The sequence below is a fragment of the Carettochelys insculpta genome, chromosome 20 (genome assembly GCF_033958435.1).
Source record: "Carettochelys insculpta isolate YL-2023 chromosome 20, ASM3395843v1, whole genome shotgun sequence".
Taxonomy (NCBI): domain Eukaryota; kingdom Metazoa; phylum Chordata; order Testudines; family Carettochelyidae; genus Carettochelys; species Carettochelys insculpta.
The window spans coordinates 16,955,867-16,982,393 of record NC_134156.1 but is presented as its reverse complement, the minus strand read 5'-3'; the positions used below and the strand labels follow the sequence as shown (position 1 = coordinate 16,982,393).

Below are 26,527 nucleotides of genomic sequence, written 5' to 3'. Positions count from 1 at the left end.
AAGAGAGGGGAGTGGAAGTTATCTTTTGTGTTTTGCTTGCAGGTTCCATTTGAGAGCTTGACAGGCTATGCTGGATGATGGTTTTCTGCAAGTGTGGCCTAGCCATCCCCACTTTTTTCTCTTGATTTGAATGTCAAGTGGTTCTTGTCCTGCTTTGGTCACCCGAGTGATGTGATGCTGAAGACACCAAGTACATTTTAATGGCCTCCACACTTAGGAATGCTGACCGAACCCTGACCTGAAGGTTAATGTAATACATGCAGGTGGTGTTATCTGTGAGGATGTTGACTGACCTGTGTGCAAGGTGTCATTGGAAATGCCAGCAAGAGTAGCAGACCGCTCTGAGTTCCAGAAAGCTTATGTGGACAGCTTGCTCGGTGAAGGACCATTTGCCCTGGATCATATGAGAACCCAAATGGACCCTGCATCTCTTAAGGGAGGCATCCACAGTAAGGTAATAGATGGGTCCGCTGGTGGAATGACACCCCAGTGAGAATGGTGTCCAGACACGTCCACCACTGGAGGAAGGTGAGAATATTCAGCAGTATGGCCACAGTTTTGGACAGTGGGACCCTGGCTGGGGCACAGCATATGGCCAGCCATGACCAAAGGGACTACATGTGAAGTCTGGCCAGTTTGACCACACACGTGGTAGCAGCAATATACTCCAGCAATGTGAGACAAATGTGAGAAAACTGCACTGGCAGGATGAGATCACACTGGGTCTGGAATCTTTGAAGTGTTGGAGTGGCCCTGGTGGTGGTATTTATGAGAGCCCCAAGGAACTCTAGGAACTGGGTGGTTTGAAGCACGGACTCCTCATAGCTTACATGGAAGCTGAGGCTTAGCAGGAAGTCTGTGGTAATGTGCACCATGAAAAAGGCTTCGGGGAAAGATGGCCCTTTTATGAGACAATTGTCCATATGGGGAGGAAGATGACCACGTGCCAATGCAGATGAGCACTCACAACCGCCAGAGTCTTGGAGAACACCCCGGACACAATGGAGAGCCCAAACTGTGGGACTTGGTACTGATAATGGTGGGACCTCACCATAAATTGAAGGAAACACCGGTGTGCTGGGTGGATTGTGATGTGGAAATAGGAATCTTGTAGGTCAAGAGCTAAGCACCAATTGCTTTTGTCCAGTGCCAGAATAATGGTTGCGAGAGTCACTGTTCTTGAACCATTGATATAGAACGAATTTGTTGAGCTCCTTGAGGTTGAGAACGGCCCTCTCTGCTCCCCATTTTTCTTCTGGTTTAGAAAACACATGGAGTAAAGGGGACCGGTTCAACAGCACCCAGATGGAGGAAGTGCTCAACCTCTTGCTCTAGAAGATGCTCATGAGAGAGATACCTGAAGAGGGACAGGGTAGGGGGAAGGGGTAGAGGACAGAATAACTCTGGGCCACTAGCTCCAGGACCCCCTTGTCTGAGTTAATGGAAAGAAAAGGATGGAGGCAGTGGTGGAATGGATGGTGCCCATACTGTGTGATGGCTGGAGTAGAAAGCTCTCTCAGGCTCCTGACCACACCCACAAAATTGCTGCTCAGGTTGTTGAGGATGGGACTCCGCAGGCTGTTGCCCTTATGGTTGGCACTGCTGGCATCTGGGCCACGATGAGGTCTGAAATGTTGTGGTTGCTGCTGGAACTGCTCCTGTGGTCTCTGATAGGGAGAGTACTGGGCTCACTTGAATGGCGGTGTGTGTGTGTGTGTGTGTGTGTGTGTGTGTGTGTGAGTGTAAATTCCCAGTGTAAGCTGCACAGTGCAAGAATCATTCATAGGGTGAAGGACCTCGTCCATCTTTTCTGCAAAGAGATGCTGTTTTTCAAAGGGTACGTCCCTCTACGTTTTGCTGTAGGTCTTTAGTAACCCCATGAGCGCAACCTGACCCTAGTGTCTGTGTCCACCACATCCATCGTGAACTGAGGTGCCATGCGGGAGATGATGTGCCCTTCAAGGAGAATGTTCATGAAGGCTGGGCATTGCTGCTAGGGTAAGGCAGGAACCAAATCCTGCAGTTTGGAGTAGTTCAGATGGTCACAGTCGGCCAGCATGGCTGCATAATTTGTCATCCACAGGAGCAATGTGCCAGAAGAATAAACTTTGCACCCCATAATACTCCATTTCTTACTCATCTTGTCCTGAGGAGTGGAACAAATGGATTTGGTCTTATTGCAGACAGTATCCACCACAAACAAATTTGGCTATGGGAGAGTAAACAAAAACTCCGCTTGCTTAGAAGCCACATAGTATCATTTGAGAGCCCTCTTGTTAGTGGGAGGAATGGATGTTGGCATCTCCCAGATATTAATAGGTTCCATAATGGTCTCATCCATGGACACTGTAATCCTAGAGCAAGGAGGAGGCTGAAGGGTGAAGAGAAATATGTTTTGTTTAACTGGCACCTCCTGCAGGTCCTTCTCCTGGGCCTGGGCCACCTCTCCAAACAACTCCTGAAACTCCCTTGAATGGTCTGCAGGAAGAAGTGACAGCAAAAGCACTATGTTACCTGGTGAAGACGAGGAGTGGTGCAGCAGGCATCTAGCCTCACCCTTTGACAGTGAATCCTCAGCCCCAGTGTTGTGATAGTGTATTTGTCACCAATGTTGTGCGTTGTGGTGACATGGGGGCGCTCCATGGACACTGTGGACAGCGCCAGTGGACCATGGGAGTGAGGCAACCATACCTGCCAAGGTGATCACTTAGGCACCAGCTCCTGAGGGTGCGGGTAATGACGTGCACACTGCAGTGGGAAGGTGGCACATCTTCCCACCTCGAGTGCATGGGGCTGGAGTGCTGCAATAAAAAGCACTCCTACATCTAGATGAACACGGGGACATAAGAGGTGCTGGGGAGACACAGTGAGGCAACTAGGTGGTGCCGTATGTGCTCTCTGGGGCAAGTCTTTTTGGCACCACTTACATGCCATGTTGTGCTCTGTTGCTGTCTACAGTGCCATTCAAGAGTGGGGTGGTGCCTCAACGCTGGACTTGTGAGGTGCAGAGTCTGGTGCCTTGTGTGAAGAGTATGGAGACTTGGAACGGTGCTGCTTGTGCTTTTGGTCTGGCACTGTGGACGAGGGCCTTGGGTTTTGAGGATCTCTTATGCCCAGGGTAGAAGTGGCCAAAGATGGCAGCCTGGTGCTGAATGCGCCCACTTCAGTGATGCCAGCTTTGACGATGATGGGGACATTGTGGTGGCCATGAATGTACCAGAGAAGGACTTGCCTTTGGGGATGGGGTGCCGACAGTGGCAGAAGGCCATGCAGAGTCCATACCCCTGCTCTCTCTTGCTGGTTTCTTGGCAGAAGGCTGCACTGGGGTCAGTAGCTGGAGGGAATTTTCATAGAGATACACCTTGAGCCTGTTTTCTCAGTCCCTTCTGACCCTTGCAATGAAGCCAGAGCAAAGGGTGCAGGACTGGGTTTGGTGGCCCTCATAAGAACATAAGAATGGCCATACTGGGTCAGACCAAAGGTCCATCAAGCCCAGCATCCCATCTGCCGACGGTGGCCAATGCCAGGTGCCCCAGAGAAGGAGAACAGAAGACAATGATCAAGTGATTTATCTCCTGCCATCCATCTCCTGCCCTTGTTCTGAAGGCTAGGGCACCATACTTTATCCCTGGCTAATAGCCATTTATGGACCTAACCTGCAAAAATTTATCAAGCTCTTTTTTAAACCCTAATAGAGTCCTGGCCTTCACAGCCTCCTCCGGCAAGGAGTTCCACAGGTTGACTGTGTGCTGTGTGAAGAAAAATTTCCTTTTATTAGTTTTGAACCTACTACCCATCAATTTCATTTGGTGTCCCCTAGTTCTTGTATTATGGGAAAAGGTAAATAATTTTTCTATATCCACTTTCTCCACACCATTCAGGATTTTATATACCTCTATCATATCGCCCCTCAATCGCCTCTTTTCCAAACTGAAAAGTCCCAGTCTCTCTAGCCTCTCCCCATATGGGACCCGTTCCAAGCCCCTAATCATCTTAGTCGCCCTTTTCTGAACCTTTTCTAATGCCAATATATCTTTTTTGAGGTGAGGAGACCACATCTGCACGCAGTACTCAAGATGTGGGCGTACCATAGTTTTATATAGGGGAAGTATGATCTCTCACCCAAGAACGTGATGCAGGAAGCATGGCCATCAAAGGCCAGCATGGCTTCTCTGCACATTGTGCATAACTTAAAAGTCTGGGGAGCCTGGCATGGGGATGATGCAGCAACAAATTCTAAGTAAACGCAACTGAAATGTTTTCCTTTTTTTGGTATTATAACATGAAGAATGACTTGGAGAAGGGTATAAAACGCTAAACTAACCAAACTCTTCTTGTATTTTTAGAGAGAGAGAAAGAGAGAGCCTGCTCTGAGGATCAAAGCTCTAAGGAGGGCAGAGAAAGAACTGAGGGGCCTGTGCCAAGTGTGCACTGGATAGCACAAGGAGGCACTACCACACATGTGCAGCAAACCACAGCGATAGAAGAATCTCCAAGCACCAACGCAAGAACCCACTGACACCCAGAGTGGAGGACCTATGGGAACACTACTCAAAGAATATGCACTTTTAAATCAAGGAGTTTCTTCAGTTGTTAGCAATGCAGGCAACAGATAATCAAATTAGAATTTAGCTGCTCACTAAAACAAACTAAACTCTCAGAGGCGGACCTGGTTAATAACCTGTATGTCTGACATACCTACTCCAATATGTATTTCATAGACACTTTTACTTAAAATTGCTACACCTTTCACACTTAGGATGTGGGTGTGTTTCTACCACACACTCTAAAATCTTTTTACGTTTAACTAGCATCTCAGTAACTCTGATGTGTCTGCCTCACTAGCTCTGCAGCTATGTTGTTGCACCACTTGTAGCCATTTGCTGGAGCTACAGAAGATGTTTTTCTGTTGCAGTAGAAAAGAACACGCCCCCACCCACTCCTTTGAGATAGTAGCTAAGTGGATGGAATTCTTCCATCCACCTAGCAGTGTCTACATTAGGACCTAGGTCATCTTAAATGTGTCTTTCAGGGATATGAATTTTTCAGGCCTAGATGATATAGCTATGATTGAAAGGTAGACCACACTTCAGATGTCAAAGAATATCATAGCATAAATACACTTCTTGTAAGTAATACAGCAATGTACTGGTATCTTGAAAATTTAAAAATATTAGTAAAATTTCAACTATAATGCTTAATAGCCAGGCTTATTACATGAATAAAAATTAGATTTTCTATTTTTAAATCCCATTACTGTTAAATGACAAATGTCTTTTCTGAAAAGAGAACTAAAGGTTAGTTTTGCATCTTACATCTCCATCACTACAACAGATCCCTGTTTTAATGCCTTTTACAGAACATTTCACTGTAATTCCCAGAGCAAATCCCAAAGTAGGCATAATTTTATATGCAACAAAAAAACACTTTCAAAATTACCCAATTAAAAATTTCAGTGACAGCTTTTAAAAGGTACTGAAGACACTTTAGGCTTGTGTATCTTTTGCTGTTTCGTTTTTATATAGAGGATTTTCAATAGCTCTCATTTAAACACTACTGCAAATAAATGAAATCAGTTTAACTGGCTGATAACTAAAATCTTTTATGTTAAAGCAGTGAATATCATTAAGTTATGATACAACAGTCTCGTCGAATTACACTGACACAAGTAACTTAAATTTCTATTTCAACAGCATTATATACTATAAAAACCAACTGTTCCAACAATATTGCGTTTGAGTACAAAAGGCAAAAGATTAAACAAAAGCAAAAATATAAAATACTATAATTTAAAATGATTTTAATTACAACAATCCATTAACGTCTTCAATTCTTCAATTAAAACGAGAATGAAACAGTGAACATTTCAACAAGTCAGTTTCCTAACAAACATTGTGAGCCGATATTGCTTGACTTAATCGAAATGAACAGTTAATGTGACAATGAAAAAAACATTTAAACACTGACATTGCTATACTTCACATTTAGATTTCCAATCCACTATGGGAAGATCTTACAGTAAACAGTAACAAGTTGCTGAGGGGGGAAAATGGTTTAAATGTCAAAATTCATTTAATCAAAACTGAAATACAAAGTATGGAAGATTTTTACTATCTAGAGCTCTGATCCTTAGAATTACTTACTAACATGTGGCTGAGGAAAAAGATGGTTAGAAGCAACAGCTCACTAACACAAAAATCTGAGCATTAATGCTTCACATACGTTTTATGAATACTAATTTACCTCAGACCATTATAAATGACCAAGTCAGTTTTGTTTTATTTACCAACAAGACACCAGTACACAGTTTTACTGATTTGCTTTGGGTAGAAACTGGAACCTGTGTAGCTACTCTGAAGGCTAAGTTGTTATAATTTTCAGAACTCCCTTCCCATACAGACAGAAAGTACAAGAACTATATTCTAAGAAATGAGGGGTCCTGTGGCACCTTATAGACTAACAAATGTATGCCCACGAAAGCTTATGCTCATACGTTTCTGTTAGTCTAAGGTGCCACAGGACCCCTCATTGCTTTTGCAGATCCGGACTAACATGGCTACCCCTCTGATACTTGACATATATTCTAAGAGTAAGTAATTTCCTTCAGATAGCCACAGGCAAACTATCAAGAGTAAAAAAAGGGGCAAAGAATTGAAAACCTAACAAGAATCTAAGAAACTCATTGTACTTGAACAGTAAATGTATTTCAGATCTACAGATATATCAATTACATGTCAAGGAGATCTTTACCAGGACAACACCATTCCCACACAATATAAAAAGGAGCTCTACTCCAGACTACAAAAAGGGCAGTTACTTCTGTAATTGGTATTCTTCAAGATGTGTTGTTCATGTCCATTCCAACGTAGGTGTGCATGCATTCACATACTCAGCTGCCATAAAATTCTTCCAACAGCTGGTAGCTGTTGGGTCAGACTGGCGCCCCCTGGAGTGGTGCCAATATGGTGCCCAATATAGACACTGCCCATCCTGCCCCTGCTCATTTCCTTCTTGTCAGATTCTCTGACAGCAGGGAAAGGCAGGAGGATTTTGGAATGGACATAAAAGTAGTTATGGAAGTAACCATCTTTTCTTTGAGTGACTGGTCATGTGCATTCCAATGTAGGTGAATGCAAGCTGTCAGGAGGTGGGATTAGACCCCAAGAACGTCTGTAATACACTACAGCGTCTTCCCCAGTGTGCTGTGTAATCACGTAATGCATACATTTTCAGCTCATGGAAGACCAGGAGGCAGTCATACAGATTTCCTGAATAGGGACATGGGCTAACAATACTACTATGAATGCTGCGCCCTCAAAGCAAGCCCTGATCCGAGAAGGGGGAACCCCTGCTAGCTTGTACCATTCATTAACACAACCAAGAGACATAACCCCTTTTGGAATATCCATATCCCAATCTTTTCCACTTCACCAACTAAGTGGCCCTCATAGATGGTTTTCTACTGTTCAAAAGCACCTCCCCTCCCTGGGTCTGAGCAGGAAAGTTCAATGACACTCATTCACGAAGCTTCATGTGTGAGGTGAACGGACAGGCGGTTGGAGTGCTGAAGGTACCACTCCTCCTACGTAAACAGGCCCAGGTGGAACACAAGTATTATTGGATTGACAGGACCAACAGAATCAAGCTGGAGACACCAAGATTACTGAGGATCAGACTGGTCAAATTTTGAGGAGGTTCTTGTGGATGAAGGGAACCGGAGGGAACACATACAGCAGGGGGCCTTTCCAGCACATATTAAAATTCATCTACCCAGAACCCAGGACTCCGGTTCTGATAAGAATAAAACATTTGGCACCTCAGATTGAGGTGTGTGGCAGACAGGTCCACTTGGGGATTAACTCCAAACCCCAGCACGTTCAGGTGAATGAACCACTTGTGGTTCATGAAGGACCTGCTGAGGTGGACTGTGATGATATTGTGGATCCCAGGTAAATAATGGAAATGCAGGAGAATTTTGTGATGGATTCAGCACTCCCATGGTCTGAGGGCCTTGTGACACAGGGGAGAGGAGCATGCACCCCTTTGTCTGTTGATATAATACATAGCTGCCACGTTGTCTATACCCACTGCCATGCAACGCCCTGCTACGTTGTCCAGAAACACCTTGCACACCAGCCTAATCATCGTGAGCGCTCACACAGATGTGAAGCTCCAGGTCTGAAGCACCCAAGAGAGCTAGAGTCTGGTGCTCTCCCAGATGCGTCCCCCAGCTGAAATGTGACGCTCCAGTTACCAGGGACAGAGAAGATTGGGGGAGGCCTGAAAGGTACCCCTGCACACACCATCTGAGTGCCCAGTCACCATTGCAGGGTCTGCAACACCAGCTACAGCAACGTCACTAATTTGTCTGTATCTTCCCTCAAAGGGTGGGCACACTGAAGTGAGCCACAACTGGAGAGGATGCAGTCAGTCTTGTGTGTTGCACCATGAATGTACATTATAGTCTTTAAAGTGCTACTTGACTGCTTTTTGTTTTGATAGTGTATAGACTAGCATGGCTTACTCTCTGTTACTATTCATGAATGTACAAGCTGCCATGGGTCCCAGGAGCTTCATGAAACATCCGATTGTCATTGTGGGGAACCTGATCATGTCATTTATGATGCTGGCCATAGTCTGAAACCTGATCTCTGGAAGAAAGGCACCGGCAAGCACGGAGTCCAGGAATGCCCCTAAGAATTCTATTCTGTGAGTGGGACAAACACTACTTTGACTCATTTAGCAGAAAGCCGAAACAGTCGAAGGTTTGGTCAATGAACCTTGGGTGTTGATGAACCTGGGCCAGTGAGCTCCCTTTGACTAACTAGTGGTCCACGTACGGAAAAAACTGGATACTGTGTCTGCAGATTAAGGCTGCTACCACTGCCATGCACTTGATGAAAACCCTTGGAGCCATCCACAGGCCAAACGGAAGGACTGTGAACTGATGTTTCCCATTTGTCACAAACCAGATAAAACACCTGTGGGGAGGATAGCTAGTGATGTGAAATTACACACACTAAGTTGAGAGCAGCAAATGTCAGTCAGTCAGATCCAGCAATGGAATAATAAGCCCCAGAAAGACAATGCAAAACCTGATCTTTTTTTACAAACTTGTTCAGGCCTCAGCAGTCCCCTTTTGATTTTGGCCCTTGAATTGTGGGGGAACCTTCTCTAACGCCCCCCAGTAAAGGAGCAACAATCCCCTGCCTGACCAGATTCTCATGACAGGAGTTCCTGAAGAGGGAAAGGAAAAGAAGGTTGAAAGAACTGAACTGAATAGCACGTCCCCTTTCAACTGTGCAAAGGATCCACCAGTACAACATTATACGGCACCAGGCTCAATAGAAAAGGGATAGGCTAAATGGAAAGAACAGGACATGCTAGATCTATAACAGGGAGTGGTGTGGCACGCTCAACCACACCCCCAAAAGTTGGACATTGGCCCCATGGGGGCTTCTGCTGCCCTTGGCCTTGATCGGACTGGTGGGAGCACCTCCTGTGACTCAGACCTCTCCACCTCCTCTGATCCCCAGGCTGCTGGGGGAATTGCCTAGGAGGAGAGCAGGGAGTGAAATGCCTGTCATGCATCACAGATGTATGAAGGCCCAATGACCTCAAGGTAGCCCTTTAGGGCTACGCAGCCTGTTATTAGTTCTGAGGAAAGGTTCGGCCCCTTGAAGGGGAAGTCCTCAATGGTCTGTAGTACTTCACATGGAAGGCCAGTGTTAAAGGAGTATCTGCTCACGAGGAATGGCTGATTTGATGTGCGCAACTGCAGCCCCCAGTTGAATAAATTTTTCTACCATAAAGGTCCAAGTGTTTTGCCTCTATTTTTGGGCAAGGGCCCTGGAAAAGCATTACCTGTTTTGTAACTGGTGTTCAAGATGTGTTGCTCTTGTCCATTCCAAGTGCGGTGTGTGCTGGTGCACGCCCAATTGCCAGAAGCCTTTTGCCCTAGCCAGTAGCCATAGGGTCAGTGCGGCGCCACATGCCGACCAATATATGCATCTTCAGACACTCCTCCCGCTCAGTTCCTTTTTGTCAGCTGCTCCAATAGTGGGGAAGGCAGGAGGGTTTTGGAAATGGACATGAGCAACATGTCTAAGAACACCAGTTACAAAACAGGTAACTGTCTTTCCTTTGAGTGATTGCTCATGCGCATTCCAAGCTGGATTGAGTATAAGCCAATGCGTAGAAAGTGGGGTCAAATTTCCAGATGGAACGTAAGACAGCCCTGCGTACCACAGTGTCATCCCTAGCATGCTGCATCAGTGCGTAATGGGCCGTAAACATGTAGATGGTGGACCAGGTGGCCGCCCTGCAGATGTCCTGGATGGGAACCTGGGCCAAACATGCCACTGAGGAAACTTGCGCTCTGGTAGAGTGAGCTCTGATCAGGGAGGTGGAACCCACACCAGCTTATAGCATTCATTAATTCAGGCTACTATCCAGGAGATCCACTGGGAGGAGACTGGGAGGCCCTTCATCCTGTCTGCCACCACTACATGCAACTGCTGAGACTTCCTAAAGGGTTTGGTACTGTCCATATAAAAGGCGAGCACCTTTGGACATCTGAAGTACGTAAGCTCTGTTCCCTAGGAGAGGCATGAGGTTTCAGGTAAAAGACCAGAAGAGAAATATCCTGGTTGATATGAAAGGGGAAGACCACTTTTAGCAAGAATGCTGGATGGGGTCTCAACCTGACCTTGTCCTTGTGGAACTCAGTATAGTGTGCGTCCACCATCAGCACCCTCAATTCAGACACCCTCCTGGCCGAGGTAATGGTCACCAAGAATGCTGCGTTGTAACTAAGAAATAGCAGGGAACCGCAAGCCAGGGGTTCTAAGGGGCCCCCCATGAGTCTCGACAATACCAGATTAAAATCACAGACTGGCAAAGGGGCTCACATCTGCGGTCTGACCCTCTTCAGGCCCTTCATAAACCTTTTTACCATCAGGCCTGAGAAAACTGATGACATACCCAGCCCAGGGTGAAACGCTGAAATGGCTGCTAAGTGCACTTTGATGGAGGATAGTGACAACCCTTCTTGACTCAAGAACAGTAATCAGCCCAAAACAACCACTATCGGAGACTGTACCAGGGAATAACTCCTTCTGAGACACCCAGATCAGAAACCTCTTCCAATTGGCCACATAGTTGCCATTATGGAGGGTTTCCTGCTGTTCAACAGCACATCCCTCACAAGTCCTGAGCATGAGAGCTCCACGGCTGAAAGCCATGGAGTTTCCATGCTGTGAGGTGCAGCAATCAAAGAGTAGGGTGCTGCAGTCTCCCCTCCTCCTGTGTCAGCAGGTCCGGGCATAATAGGAGTGTTAATGGATTGCAGACTAATAGGTTCCAGGAGGGTCGACCACCAGTGCTGCTGGGCCCATGCTGGGGCGACTAGGATGACCAACGCCCAGTCTGACCAAATTTTGAGGAGGGTTCTATGGATGAATGGTGCCAGAGGGAAGATGTAAAGCAGAGGACCTGACCAGGGAATGCTGAACATGTCTGCCCAAGAGCCCAGGCTCTGGTTCCAGTAAGAGCAAAATGTCCTGTACTTTGCACTGAAAGACGAGGTGAACAGGTCCACTTGGAGACTCCCCAACTTTTGGAAGATTAAACGCAGCACATCTGGGTGCAACAAACCACTTGTGGTCCATAAAAGACCTGATGAGATGGTCTGCCAAGGCGTTGTGGACCCCCAGTAGATAACGCGCCTACAGGAAAATTTGGGGTTGCATGCAGAACTCTCAGAGCCAGAGGGCCTCATGATACAGGGGAGAGGAGTATGCATCCGCTTGCTTGTTTATACAGTATATTGCTGTGGCATTGTCTGTGCTCACAGCCACACAATGACCCGTCAGACTGTCCCAAAACACCTCGCAAGTGAGCCTGATGGCTGAGTACCCAGACATTTATGTAGAGATGGGTGTCTTCCTTGTCCCACAAGGTCTGGTCTGGCACTCCCCCAAATGTGGCCCCCAACGCAGGTCTGAGGAATCTGGGACTAGGGAGAGGGACGATTGTGAGGGGGTTGAAGGGAACTTCCACGCAAACTAATCAGGTGTACAGCCACTAGTGCAGGCTTGACAGAATATGCCGCGATACCATTACTAACACGTCTGTGTTGTCTCTGACAGGGTGGTACACTGATGCGAGCCACAGCTCGAATGGGTGCCTCCACAGCCTGGCGTGCTGGACTACAAACATGCACACTGTGATGCGATCCAACAATCTCAGGCAGCCTGTCCGTCATGGTTGGGAACCTGATCACCTCATGGACAAGAGATGCCATGGCCTGAAACTTGTTTTCTGGCAGGAAGGCCCTGGCCTGCACCGCATCCAGAAGGGGCCACACAAACTCCGCTGACTGGGTGGGAGTCAACACCAATTTCACCTCATTGACCAGGAGGCCAAGATTGGCGAACGGTTGTTGGATCAACTGCACATGCTGGACATCAGGGCATTGCGAGCCTTCCACGACCAGACAATTGTCCAGGTACGGAAAAAGGTGTACCCCGTGCCTGTGTACGAAGGCTGCCACCACTGCCATACATTTTGTAAAAACCCTTGGGGCATATGACAGGCCGAATGGAAGGACCGTGAACTGATAATGGCACCTGCCCACCACAAACCGCAGGAACCTCCTGTGGGATGGGTAAATTGCTGTACGGAAGTACGTGTCTTGTAAGTCAAGAGTGGTTTGTTTCAAACCTGATGGGGGTTTTGACTACCCTGGCCCTGCTGGCCATGGCACCTTCTGCCTGTACAAGCAGTATCCCACCATTGTTGGGGAAACTGTCTGAAGGGAGGTCTACGTGTAAAGTGCCATCTTTGGGTTGCAGGGGTGTGGAGGCCAACCAAGCGTAAAGTGGCCCTCGAGTCTTTTAGGCTGGGATGCCTGTTATCAATCTTTTAACGAAAATAGGGACTGCCCTTCAAAAGGCAGGTCCTGGATGGTCTGCTGGACCTCACAGGGGAGTCCAGACACTTGAATCCATGCTCCTCTGTGCATGGCTACCCCGCGACAATGACCCTGGTGGCGGCATCTGCCACATCCAATGCTGCCTGCAGCACTGCCCTGGATATGAATTTATGCTCTCCCACCACCACCTTATACTTTGGCTTACTCTCAGGCAGGACCAGTTCTAAAAAGCACAACAGGGAATCAGTGTTGTACGCATCCCCGCTAACGAGAGCCTGCTGGTTAGCAATTCTTAACTGTAGGACTCCCATCAAGTAAACTTTTCTACCATACAGGTCCAGATGTTTGGCCCCTTTGTTTTTGGGGCTAGGCCCTGAAACGCTTTTGTCTCCCTATGATTTGCTGTGTCCACAAGGGAGTCAGGGGGAGGGTAGGTAAAGAGATGTTTGTTCCTTCTGGATGTGGGCAAGACAGAGGCTGGGGTCTGCCATACTGTCCTTGCCGTACTGGCAATTGTTTCAACAATGGTCAATGCCACCCTTGTGGGGCTTGAGGCAAACAGGATATCTGTCACTGGGTCTGTTCATCCCTCACCTCCTCCACCTGTATAACCATCAGGCCCTGAGCTACCCAGTGTAGCAGCTGTTGGTACTCCCTGCCATCTTCCATGACTGGAGATTGAGGACCCACCCAGGGCTTCATCCGGGGAGGACAAGGAAGATACACCTGCCCCCTCCACGCCTACTGGTAAGAGCAGTAAGCCCAAGTCGTTGTGTCCCCGCCCCACACCCGAATCCCCAACTCTGGGACCTGTGGTAATGTGCCTGGAATAAGGGCAGGCTGAGGCAGAGGCTCATCTTGGTAGTTTGGCACTGGGCCCCCCCAGCGCCATGAATGATGGTGCTGTAGGTCCTGAAATCTGCAAGGGTGGCAGCCACCATTGGGCCAGTGCTGGGTGAGATGGTGCCCTTGGTGCTGCAGACACTGAGGGGGCCTCAGACAGTCAGCCCTTGTGACTATTCCAGCAGGGCACTCCCAACGATGCCAACTGTGCCACCTGTGGAGTGCCAGGCACCCTGGATGGGAGTCCTCTAGATTGCCCCTGCGTTCCGTGAAATGCCCATGGAGTGTTGGCTCCAGTGCCTGTGCTGGGTGCAGTGCAACATCCTCGTGCTCCCACTCCTGACCAAGCTAGAGTAACAGGGGTCGGATTCAGATGCCAATTCCGATGCCGATGACCATGGTGCCATGGGACTTGGGGCTTGCATGGCCTCTTGCTGTTGCCCTTGCATTGAATGGAAGGACAGACCAAGCAGTGTCACTACCGGTGGTCTGCCTTGGAGCTGGTCCAGTACCAGAAATGGTGTCAGGTCGTGAAAGGCAGCACTTGTGCTGTGCCTTATGCTGGCGTCTATGCCTTAGATAGCGCCTCAGGCAGCAATGCAGTCTACTGCTGCGGTGTGGGCGCTGGCACCGTGATATGTAAAAGGCCCTGCACAGCACTGAAAGCCTCCGGTATGAAGGGCATCCTCAGAGAGCGTGGGCTCCCACCTCACGCCGGCATCTATACCCGCGCTTCATGACCTAATTCATGGCACAATCTGGCAGATGCCTTAAAGGGTTCCTGGTGTTTTTCCCTCTCTGGAGACTGGCCCCGACCATGTCTCTTTCTTACAAGGCACCAGGGACTGGGCTCCTGTGCTGTCTTGGAGCACTGGACACTCATCTGGTCCTGGTACCAGGAGCGCTGATGGCACCGAAGGTGCCAGAGTGCACTGCATTGAAGAAGTGTCACTCTGAGTTCCTCCTGAAGACAAGTCTGGCTGCAAGGCCGCTTCCATTAGCGAGACTTTTAATCTCTGTGCTCTACCTTTGAGAGTCCTGGGTTTGAACTTCTTGCAGAGGGAGCAACGTTCTCCAAGATGTCCTTCACCAAGGCAACTCAAACAAGCTCTCTGCAGGTCACTCTTGGGCATTCATTTGCCACATTTTGAAGAGGTTTTGAAACCTGGAGAGCCAGACATCCCCTAGTGCCAAAGCAGGCAAAGGGGTAGAAGTCCTGCCCCACCTCTTTAACAACTGAATGCTAACTATTTACAGGTAATTTACAACAATCTAAAACGCCCCAGCTCTTTAACAATTGAATGCTAACTTCTAAAACGCCCCAGCTCTTTAACAATTGAATGCTAACTATTTACAGGTAATTACAACAATCTACACCAACTGCTAAAGATCCATCTAACTACAGGTAATGGCTACCAGTCAAATGAGAAGAAAGAAGGGAGCTCCAGCAACTGACAGCATGGCAAGAAGAAACTGAGTGGGAGGAGGGTTGGGCAGGGCACAAATTGGTCACTATATGGGCACCACTCCATGGAGTGCCACACTGACCTTATGGCTACTGACTAAGGTAAAAAGCTTCCAGCAATTGGGCATGCACCAGCACACACCCCCAACCTAGAATGCACCCAAGCAACCACTTGAAGAACCACCTTATGGTTAGCAGCATCCACAAATGGGGAATCAGACAGGGGTGGGTAAAGAGATGCTGCTCATGCCTCATACGGGGTGAAAATCTCATTTTTATTCACCATGGGCTGGGCCGATGCCAGGGTCTGCTACGCTGCCTTGGCCATCTCAGCAATATTCTTAATAAGGGGCAGCACCGCCCTAGTGAGCACTGAGGAGGATAATATATGTATCATGGGATCAACTTTGCCCTTCACCTGCACCCCTAGACCTTGGGCCACCTGGCAGAGCAACTGCTGGAGGGCCCTACTATTCTCCAAGACCAAGAGACAGAAACCCTACTTCTGCTTTGTCCAGGGAAGATGAGGAGGACACACCTGTATGCACAGGGTACCCCACATCCATGGTGCCTGCAAGGTCCGGTGCATATGCCCTCTGTCCTGAGTGGAATGACTCCGACACCACCTCACTGACGCTGAGTCCCGCACCATGAGAGGAGGAGCCGCTGCCAAAGACTCCAATGGGAACCCATTAGATCCCACTACTGCTAGTATAGGTGGTGCCATGGTGGACAGCACCAAGGGAAAAGGCATCAAAACCACCCATGGCAATGACAATAACTGTGCGAAGCGGGGCCGGTGCCAAGGTGACTGACAGATGGACAAGGACAGCGCCATAGGAGGCAGCTGTTCCAGCGAACCATCTCATGGAGAAGCTCCCAGCTAGGCTGATGCCCCCTAGTGGTACCAGAGGACGTCCCAGAGCTGATGTCAACGATGGAGGGTGAATGAATTGCCCCGACTCTCATAGTAAACCCACAGAGTCAAGAACAGCCACTGTGGCAGCTGCTGCCAATTTGATGGCCACTGTCCTGGAGCAGAACATTGACTCCTTCTGACGAGGAGCGAGCACATCTACTCCTATGGGAGATGGAGAAGTAGGAGTCAGATGCTGACCCCGAGGTGTTGGCGGCCAAAGATTAAGGTGGTGCTTAAGTTAACACCGAACAGGACAGGTGCCATGGCAGTCAGAGCTGTAGGCATGGGTGAACATGCCAGCATGGAGGGCTTGCACGATGACAGGAGACGACTAGGCACCTGCCTTGGGGACATGTTCCTCCTTGATAGAGAGAACAGTGCCGTGATCTGAAAGAGGATCTGTGCCACCTGGAACACCTCTGGCATTGAAGGCAGTTGCGTAAAGTGAGGGTTGGACCTCCAGCAAAGCCTGACCATCCGTGGCCTGCCCTTGGCACGCCTCTCCTGATGTTGCCTGGAAATTCTCCATGCACTTGCAAGCTGCAGGATAATGGCCCCTGCCATGCCTTTTATTTTTCTGAAGCATCAAGGACTGAGACTTGTGTCTCCAAGAAGGTTGAGATACCAGTCCTTGACCATGGTGCCAGGTTCCCTTCTCCTTCATTGACACTGTGGCCAAGCTCGGTGCCAGTGCACTCTGCACTGAGGAAGACATGCCCAGCCCCACGGACAGGGATTTCTTGGGCTGAAGAGCGGCCTCCATCAACAGCACTTTGAAGCACTGAGCCCTATCCTTCAAGGTCCTTGGCTTGAAGGTCTTACAGGTTAGGCAAGGGTCATCAGCAAGACAAGTTTTTTTTTACTTATGGTTAAAATGCCAGTTATTAGAGTTCTGCATAACAGAATGCCAGATATGAGTATGGATCTATCAAAACAAAAAAGCAGTCCAGTAGCACTTTAAAGACTAACAAAATAATTTATTAGGTGATGAGCTTTCTTTGGACAGACCCACTTCTTCAGATCATAGCCCTACCAGAACAGACTCAATATTTAAGGCACCGAGAACCAAAACTAGTAATCAAGGTTGACAAATCAGAAAATTATCAAGGTGAGCAAATCAGAGAGCAGAGGAGCAAGAAAGGGGGGTAGGGGTGGGGGATGGAGTAGGGAACTGAAAAAAGCAAATTCCTGACACACACACACACACACACACACACACACACACACCCTTCTGCCCCTCTGATCTGCTCACCTTGATGATAATTCTTACGATTTGTCAACCTTGATTGCTAGTTTTGGTTCTCTATGCCTTAAATATTGAGTCTGTTCTAGTATGGCTATGATCTGAAGAAGTGGGCTGTCCCATGAAAGCTCATCACCTAATAAATTATTTTGTTGGTCTTTAAAGTGCTACTGGACTGCTTTTTTGTTTTGATAGTACAGAATCGCACGGCTTTCTCTCTGTTACTACATGAACTATTAACACCTAATTAGAACTCTCTACTGAAAAATCTAATAGTTAATCAAGACTGCTCACACAAGCAAGGGGAATTGGAACAACCAACATTGTGGCAAGAAGGAACTGAGTGGAAGGTGGGTTGAGTGGTGCCTATACTGGCGCCATATCAGTGCTACTCTGACCTAACAGGTACCAGCCTGCGGAAAAAAATTCTGAAGCAACTGAGCATGCACACACGCACACCTATATTGGAATGAACATAATCACTCAAAAAAGAATCTCTGTATTCTGATTAACAACAAGAAGTCTTGTGGCACCTTATAGACTCACATATTTTGGAGCATAAGGCTTTCGTGCATCTGATGAAGCGGGTCTTTGCCCACGAAAGCTTATGCTCCAAAATATCGGTTAGTCTATCAGGTGCCACAAGACTTCTTGTTGTTCTCAAAGCTACAGACTAACATGGCTACCTCTCTGATACTTGTATTCTGATTAATGTCAGACAGACAGACAGACAGACAGACAGACAGACAGACAGACAGACAGACAGACAGACATCTGTTCGTTAAAGCTTTAACAAACTGTGCTCTGAGTTAAAGCTCCAGCTAATTCAGACAGTATTTTCCCCACAGTATAACAAACAACTGGGAGTTAAAACATTTCACAATTGCTATATGAATTCCAAATTTTGGCCTCACAGGAGTATTTTCACCACAGTACATTAGAGCTGGATGAAATTTCCATTAATGAAGTAGAAAGATTAAGGCAATCCAGGAAAACAGAAAATCCTAGGGAAAAGTATAATTAGATTCTACCACTCTCTTTCCAAAAAGACTTACGTCATATCAGTATTTAAGATGAGCTTTTATCTGTTTATGAATATTTAAGGTGATCTCACTTGCCAGTCTTAAAACAAACTTATGAGGAAAACTATGCCATGTTCTGTTTATCTTAAAATGCCATTAAAGGAACAATATCATCATCATACAAAAAGTTAGAAAAACCAGTACATACACTACTTGTTTCAGTTGCAGTGATTTTATATAACCTTTTATATAAAAGGTGTAACAAGGCACCTCACAAGTTTGGTTTTTTTTTTTGGTTTTTTTTTTTTAAGTTTTGTAATACAACAATAGGGAATTCTTTAAGTGGGTTTTCAGTGTAGAAGAGCTCAAAGAGATCGTCAAAGACCAATCACTATCCCCATAACATGAGAAATTGGATGTTCCCTTACCTATAGTCTGAGTAGGTTTAACAGAATGAGGCTTGTTTTCTTGAGGCAGACTTTCTGAATTTCGTGTTGCAAGAGGCTTGGCTATAGGAGCAGTAGATTTATCATTTGTATCTCCAGTCCAACGAAGGGTAAACTGAAGTGTAGGTCCCTGAGAAAATGTTTCAAATGGAGGCAACCTCTGGGGGGGAAAAAACAAAGCAAAACCAAAACTTTTACTTGGGAAAACACCTAAATTACTTTGTATGCAAAAGCTTTGATGGGGGGAACTTACACAATTTTCTTCAAAAAATAAAAATAAGCATTTGAAAAAGTTTAAATTTAAAAATGCTAACACCAAGGGACTTTCCAGACGTCTCCCCATACACTGGTGAAAAGTTACTCACAAGAAGTTTTACACCTCAGTGGGACCATTTGCGTGAATAACTGCCCACGAATCACGAGCAAGGCCAAAGTCCCTCGCCAATCTTTAAATGATTGTTTTCATGCTCCAGTTTATTTTTCTTGAGGTTTTCTCTGTCCTTCTCAAAATGTATTTTACTATTTGCTTTTGGATCATATTCTTGTAGATTTGCCTGAGTTAAATGTAATGCATAATTGATTTTCCAATCAATATGACACTGAGATGAAAACCTAAGTGTCATAAATAACAGTTACCTAACCTCATCACTGTTGTTCTTTGAGGTGTGTTGCTCCAAGTAAGTGTATGCACCATGTGTGCAGGATCACAAGATTCTTTCCCTACTGGTACCAGTCAGGTCAGGCATGGTGCCTCCCTAGAGTCACTCCTCCTGCTGACCCACTCCCTCCCTCCTCACAGTTGTTGTCAGAGGCTCCGACAGAAGGGAAGGCAGCTACGTCTTGGAATAATACAAGCAATATCTCAAAGAACAGTTACAAGAGAGTAGGTAACCATTTTTTCTCCGAGTGCTTGCTCATGTCTATTCAAAGTAGGTGACTCCCAAACAGCTCACTGGAGGAGAGGGCGGTGTTCATGGATCTACTGACTGAAGTGCCACTCAGCTGAAACTTGCAGTATTCTTGACATGCTGGACAATGGTATAATGCAAAGTATATATGCATATTGAGAACCTGGAAGCTGCCCTGCATGTCTCCTGCACAAGGATTGTGCCAGGAAAGCGATGAGAAGACATGAACCATTGTAAAATATGCTGTTAGCATCCGGGGTAGCACCACTCAAACCAGGTCATAACACCCAAATGAAGGATGTGATCCATGAATAAATTCTTTGGGATGATTAATGGAGTCCCTTCATTCTGTCCACTATGGTGATAAGTAGCTGGTTAGATTTTTAGAATAGTTTTGTCTTATTATAGAAGGCCAAAACTGCCTCTTGTGTAGGGAATGGAGTTTTTGTTCCTCACTGGGTGGCTCATCGTAAAGTCCTTCAAGAAAAAAAGTGTCCTGACTTGTGTGATTCTGAGATACCACCTTTGGCAGAAAGGCTGGATGAGACCACAAGTGGACCATGTCTTTTTATAAGCTTCATGGAGGTTTAGATGACATGGCTTTGATCTCAGACACTCGCAGTTACTGCCACTCACAATGCTACTCACCACAAGAAGCACAAAAATATGTTGCTAAGGGCTCAAAGGGAGCCTGTGAAACTGGAGAGTACCCGACTGAGATCCCAGCTGTACCGAACGACACACTGGAGGGAATAAACCATCCAGACTTTTGAGAAAATGACCTACCACCAGGCCAGTGAAGACCAACTGATCATTCGCCCCCGAGCAGAATGCTGAGATGATTGCTAAGTGAGCTTTTAAGAATGACACTGCCAGACCTGACTGCTTCAAGTGCAACAGGTAATATAAGATAGAGGAAACCTATGCTTCAGCTGGAATTGTGCAGCTTTATCACCCAGATAGAGAATCTCTTCCACTTTTGGCAGCCAAGGACCAGCTCTTTGACAGAACATGTCAACTCCTTAGGGTTTAGCCACGAAACATTCATACTAAGGAGCGGAGAGACTCAAGGATGGGGTACTGGACTCAACTGTGGTTTTAGGTGATGAGGTACAGCAACAATGGCAGGATGATCTCAGTAGCTACTGACAGTTCCAAGAGTAATGTGTACCAGTGATGGTAGGGCCAGACAGGATTATCGAAACGACTGACACCCTGTTCCTTCTGATCTAGTGAACGAGTGGAAAAGATGGACACATGTACAACAGATGCTTCCTTGCAACGTGAGGAGAAACACATAAGTGGGTTTAGCTTCAGCCATGATTAGAGAAGGAAAAAATGGTTACCTTTCAAAACTGTTGTTCTTTGAGACGCATTTTTCATGTCCATTACAATCAGGTGTGCAACCATGCAGGCATATGCGCAGAAACAGGAAGCATCTGTCAGGTCAGTTTGAGCGCTGCCTGGAGTGGGCCTGTTATGGCATCTAATATATAGGCCTTTTCGTTCTTGTTTTCATTCCAACACAGGAGAAGGAGGGCGGTTATTGGAATGGACATGAGCACGACATTTCAAAGAAAAACAGTTATGGAAGATAAGTAACTATTTTTCTTCAAGTGTTTGATCATGTGTATTCCAATTAGGTAACCCACAAGCCTAACCTTCAGGCAGCGAGGTCAGTCACTAAATGATTGGGGTTCTGCCCTACCAAAGGTTGCAATGTCTAAGGCCTGATGGGTGATTGATTAGAGTTTGGCAAATGACAGACAACCATATTGCCGTCCTACAGGTCTCCTGACTGAGTACCTAAGGCAGGAATGCTGTAGATGAAGCCTACATCCTGGCAGAATGGGCTGTAATTGCAGATGCAGGGACACATGCAAGGCTGTAACATTCACAAATACAGAAGACTATTCAGGAGGAAATCCAAGGGTGGGGAGCCTGTCTCAGGCCAGGGGGCCACAGACATAAGAACCAATAATAACCTGACTGTATGGGGTCAGCGCAGGCAGGAGATGCAGAAGCAAGCTAGGAATTGGGGGCCTGTGCTGGAGTGGATGGGGAGGGGAGGGTCCTACGTGGGAGAGAGCGCAGGTCTAGGTGAGAGGAAACAGGTACTCACCATTCTAATTGCTGTTCTGAGAGAGATGTTCCTCATATCTATGACTCAGGTGCACACAAATGTGCACAGCTGTTGCCAAGTTTTCCCTTGCAACTGGCCAAACCAAGTCAGCCTAGGGAGCTCCTCAGAGTAGCAGTTCCTTCTTGCTAACCACTCTGACAGGAGGGAGCAAGGGTGGGTTTCAAATACATAAGAGCAATGCACTTGAGCAATTACAAAAATGAACAACCATTTTTCTCTGAGTGCTTGCTTCATCTATTCAAATTAGGTGATTCCCGAGCTAAACCCTGAAGGGGAAGGTCAGAGTCAACAGATGGCTGACTCTAGGACAGCATCCCTGAAGGTTGCAACTCATTTAAATTGCTGCCCAATTGCATGAGGCATGAAAGTATGCACATGGGACCACATAGCAGCATGACAAATGTCCTGCAGAGGGGCATGTGTCAGGAAGGCAGATGAGGAGGCCTGAGCTCGCAGAGTGTGCTGTCACAGGTGGCAGGGAGACTTTTGTGAGGTCATATGATGTCCACGTACAGGATGTGATTCAGGAGGAAATGCACCGTGACGACACAGAGTCCCTTCAAGTGCTCAGCGATGTCCACAAAGAGCTGTGTGGTCTTACGCAAGGGCTTAGTTCAGTCAAAATAGAAGGCAAGCGCCTGTCTCACATGGAGTGCAGCTGTTGCTCCTGCTGGGAGCTTTAAGGTTTAGGATAAAATACAGGCAGGAAAATATCTTCACATGGAACCCAGAGACCACTTAGGCAGGAACACCAGGTGAGGGCAAAGCTGGACCATGTCCTTATGGAGCACCATGTTCAGGGGCTCAGACACGAGAGCCCTGGAGTTGATACCCTTCTGGAAACAGTGACTGCCACCAAAAAGGACACTTTCCAAGAGAGGTAGAGGAGGGAGCAAGTGGCCACCAATTTGAAGAGAGGGCCCATAATAACCTGGAGGGCCAGATTAAGGTCCCAGGCCAGGACTGGCTGGCAAATCAGCAGGCGAAGTCCATCCATGCCCTCAGGGAAGTGCTTCACCATGTAGTGTGCAAATACAGAATGCCCGCCTTCCCCAGGATGGAAGGCTCATATGGCAGTCAGGTGCACCCTAATGGATGAAGAAGCAAGGCCTTGCTGCCTCAGGAACATGAGGTAGACAGAGGCATGAGATTGCACTGGGTGCACCAATAGAAGCAGCATGTCCATTTGCTCATACACGACCGTTCGGTAAACAATTCATGGCTGCCAAGGAGTACCTGCTGTACTGGATCTGAGCAAGCCTGCTTGGCAGGTGTCAACCATGAAGCTGACACACCATGAGGTGAACAGACTGGAGGGCCGCGTGAGTGAAGATGACTGTGGCTCTCCATGAGAAGGTCCAGAACCAGGGAAGCCAAACAGGTGGAAATATGGAAAGCTCCATCAACGTGGTGTACCAATGCTGGTGAGTTACGCTATGAGAATTGTCTGCCTTGTCCATGCAATCTTTGAGGAGCATCTTGTGCTCAAGGGGAAATGGAGAAAGACACAGCAGTCCCGGGGCCCATGGAATGAGGATCACATCTGCTATGGAGTCTGGGCTGAGGCACCAGAAGGAGCAGAATGTGGAGCATTTGCAGTTGCGCTGGCATGCAAAGAGGTCCAACCGTGGAAAGCCTCACTTTCAGAAGATCGAGTGGAGGACATCCATGCAAATCAACCACTTGTGGGCTTGGAACCGATGACAGACTGTCCACCAGATGGTTCTGGATCCTGTAGAAACAGGATGTCTCCAGGTGAATGGAGTGGGCTATGCAGAGCTCCCACAGGCACAGAGCCAAAAGCGCAAAGTGGGGAGGAGCATGCCCACCCACCGGTTGATGTAATACATGGCCTTTGTATGGCCCGGAGCTAATGCACACTGATGTGGAGTGACAACTCCTCCACTTTCCACAATGCCTGAGTTGTGAGATGTCCCAGATGAGCACCTCAGCCAAAAACAGTGGGTTAGGGTGAGGGCAAAGCTGGACCTTGTTCTTTGGAAGCACCATGTTCAGGGGCTCAGACATTTCGAAATAGCACCCAGCTACTTCAAAATAGCATTTCTGGATCCATAGTGCTATTTTGAAATAGTGCCACTGGAGCCTATCATGACCTATTTTGAAATAGGCATTATTCCTCAAGAAATTTGGTTTACCAGAATCAAAATAATGCACTTGTTATTTTGAATTTAATTCAAAATAGGGCATGCATTAAAAGCTACCAGTTATTTTAATAACTTGGCCATGCAGACATAGCCTTACAGGAGAAATCAAAAGCTCTTGCTGTTTCTGATAGAAAAAGATACCTATTTCACACATTCTAGGCTATAAGCGTTGGGAGTAAACTGAACTGTGCTGACCAAATGGAAAAGCTCTTTTTAACCTGGCAAGTCTTTTACAGGGTTTCCTACTGCCATTTGGACTTGACGAACATGGTCCAAGCACAAAACCCCATGGGATTCAGCCACAGTTTCCACACTGTGAGGTGTAGGCACTCGAAGGTCAGAAATTGGAGACTACAGGTTTTGTGTAAGATGATCTAGGTAGAGTGGAAGGGTGACTGGCATTTCTACTGATATGTCCAGAAGAGGTGTGTACCAGTACTTAGGAAGTAAGGCTGGTGCAATCAGAATGAGCTGAATGTGTTCCTTCTTGATCTTGAAGAGAACTTTGCAAACAAGCAAAATAGGCGTCAAGGAGATCAGCCTCCCTGGGGAGGAGGAATACATTGCCACAGGCTCCCAGACTGTGGTGTTGGAAAGAGAAAAACAGGCCACGCTTCCTGTTGTGGTGTGGGACTAACAATACTACCTTGGAAAAACCATATCTTTGAAAAGTAAGTTGGCAACATCCAGGCACAGAGACCACTCATGTCTACGGAAAGACCTGCTGAGATGGTTCACCAACTCATTCTGGACTCTGGGAAGGTACGATGCTTATAGCTGTACTGCATGTTCTACAAAGAAGTTCCATAGCCCAACATCAGATCCGGGGCCCTTGGGAGAGGGCCTGGCTGGGGACCAACCTTGGTTTGCCTCTTCTGTGTGCCCACCAGGGAATGGGCTCAGTACCTTGCATTTCTACCCTGATGATGTGACGGTGGTGCCCTTGTAAAGAGTCATCCTTCAACACCAAAGGTCCCACACTGAGGCTGATGTGTTGCTGGAAGTTGTCATCACTGCTTCTGCCATGTGAGGTGGGAATGCTGCCTCCATAAGAGAGAGCTTGAGACAGTAGTCCCTCACTCCTCCTTGATCCTGGGTCTGAAATGTCTACAAGTAGGACAACTGCCTGTTTGATGTTCCCCTCCCAGGCACTTCAAGCATGACTCTTGCAGATCACCTTTAGGCACAGGCTTCCTGCTGCATACACAGGTCTTAAACCCTTGAACCACAGCATGCCCCAGTCTGGGGAATAAAATGTGGAGGGAAAAGCCAAAGTCTGAAAGTTGCTAATACTTGCTATACTACTTCCAACTACAAACAAGGACTATAACTATCAAGGAAAAAGACCAGTAGGCTAGCAGTTGCAAGGCAAGAGCAGGTAGCTCAAATGACTAACACTGGAGGTAAGAAGGAACTCAGCAGACAGCTGGCTGGCTATGGTGTATATACACACAGCCATGCCAGCACTACTCCATGGGGCTTCGCAGACAATCCTACGGGGTGCTGCTAGGAAAAACTTTTCAAAGATTGCGCAAGCGGTGCGTGCACACTCCTATCAGAATGGACATAAGCAAGCACTTAAGAATAAGGAATACCCCAAACGGGGAAAAAATAGGATGGGAGGACCCCAAATACAGAGTATCTACTAACGACAACTAAAACTATTTATTTACCGATTAAAGATACAAAAATCACTACGGGGGAAAAACATGCCAAAGGAAAGGAGAGATTCAGCTCTTACTCGACTGGCACTAAGAATGAAACTGAGGAGGCCATGGTTGGCACAGACCTATACGCAGTACCACAAAAGCTGACCCAATGGATACTGCTAGGACCCCCATGATCTCCCTCTCTCTCACTCTCACACACACTCACACAGTCAACCACTAAAAAGAAGAAATTAAGAATTTATACACAAGTTTAGTTTGTGTAGTTACTTAATTTTAAGCAGCTAGAATATTAGTGTTGCAGCAGTGCTTAGTCATAGACCAGGATCTCACTGTGCTTGAAAGTGTCTAACAGATAAGCTTCCTGCTCCAGAAGCTTACAATTTAGATACAAGACAAGAGGGGAGACAATACAGAGGAACAGAAGGGAACAAACCAATTTTGGCCAGCACAGATCTCAGCAGCTTAACTGAGAAGTATTGTGTAAACTCATACCTTCCCATCGAGTATAGTTTCCCATGTTGCTCTTTTCTTGCTAATTGGACACTCTTCCATCTCTTGCATAGCCACTTCATATTCCCCATCCAGAAGCTGCAAGCGCCTGTATACATAAAACGCCATTTTATTCAGTGCACTGAAACATATTCACTTGTTTGTTAAAACCACCAAGTATATTTCAATAGAACTTAACACATTTATAGCTCTCAAAGTGGTTAATATGCATGAAACTCACCTATGTTCTAGTATGAGATATTCCAGTCAGACAAAAAGG

The 26,527-nt window shown here is 46.9% G+C and overlaps 1 protein-coding gene across 1 annotated transcript in view; it reads right to left on the bottom strand.

The window, feature by feature from the left end:
* Nucleotides 1–26,527, bottom strand: part of SUZ12 (SUZ12 polycomb repressive complex 2 subunit) — a 91,963-nt gene that overhangs the window by 17,551 nt on the left and 47,885 nt on the right. Inside the window, exons 9-10 of the mRNA XM_075014597.1 lie at nt 26,251–26,356; nt 18,855–19,032 (exon numbers count right to left, since the gene is read on the bottom strand). Coding sequence (XP_074870698.1) covers nt 18,855–19,032; nt 26,251–26,356 — 284 coding nt within the window. The remainder of the gene's footprint in view (nt 1–18,854; nt 19,033–26,250; nt 26,357–26,527) is intronic.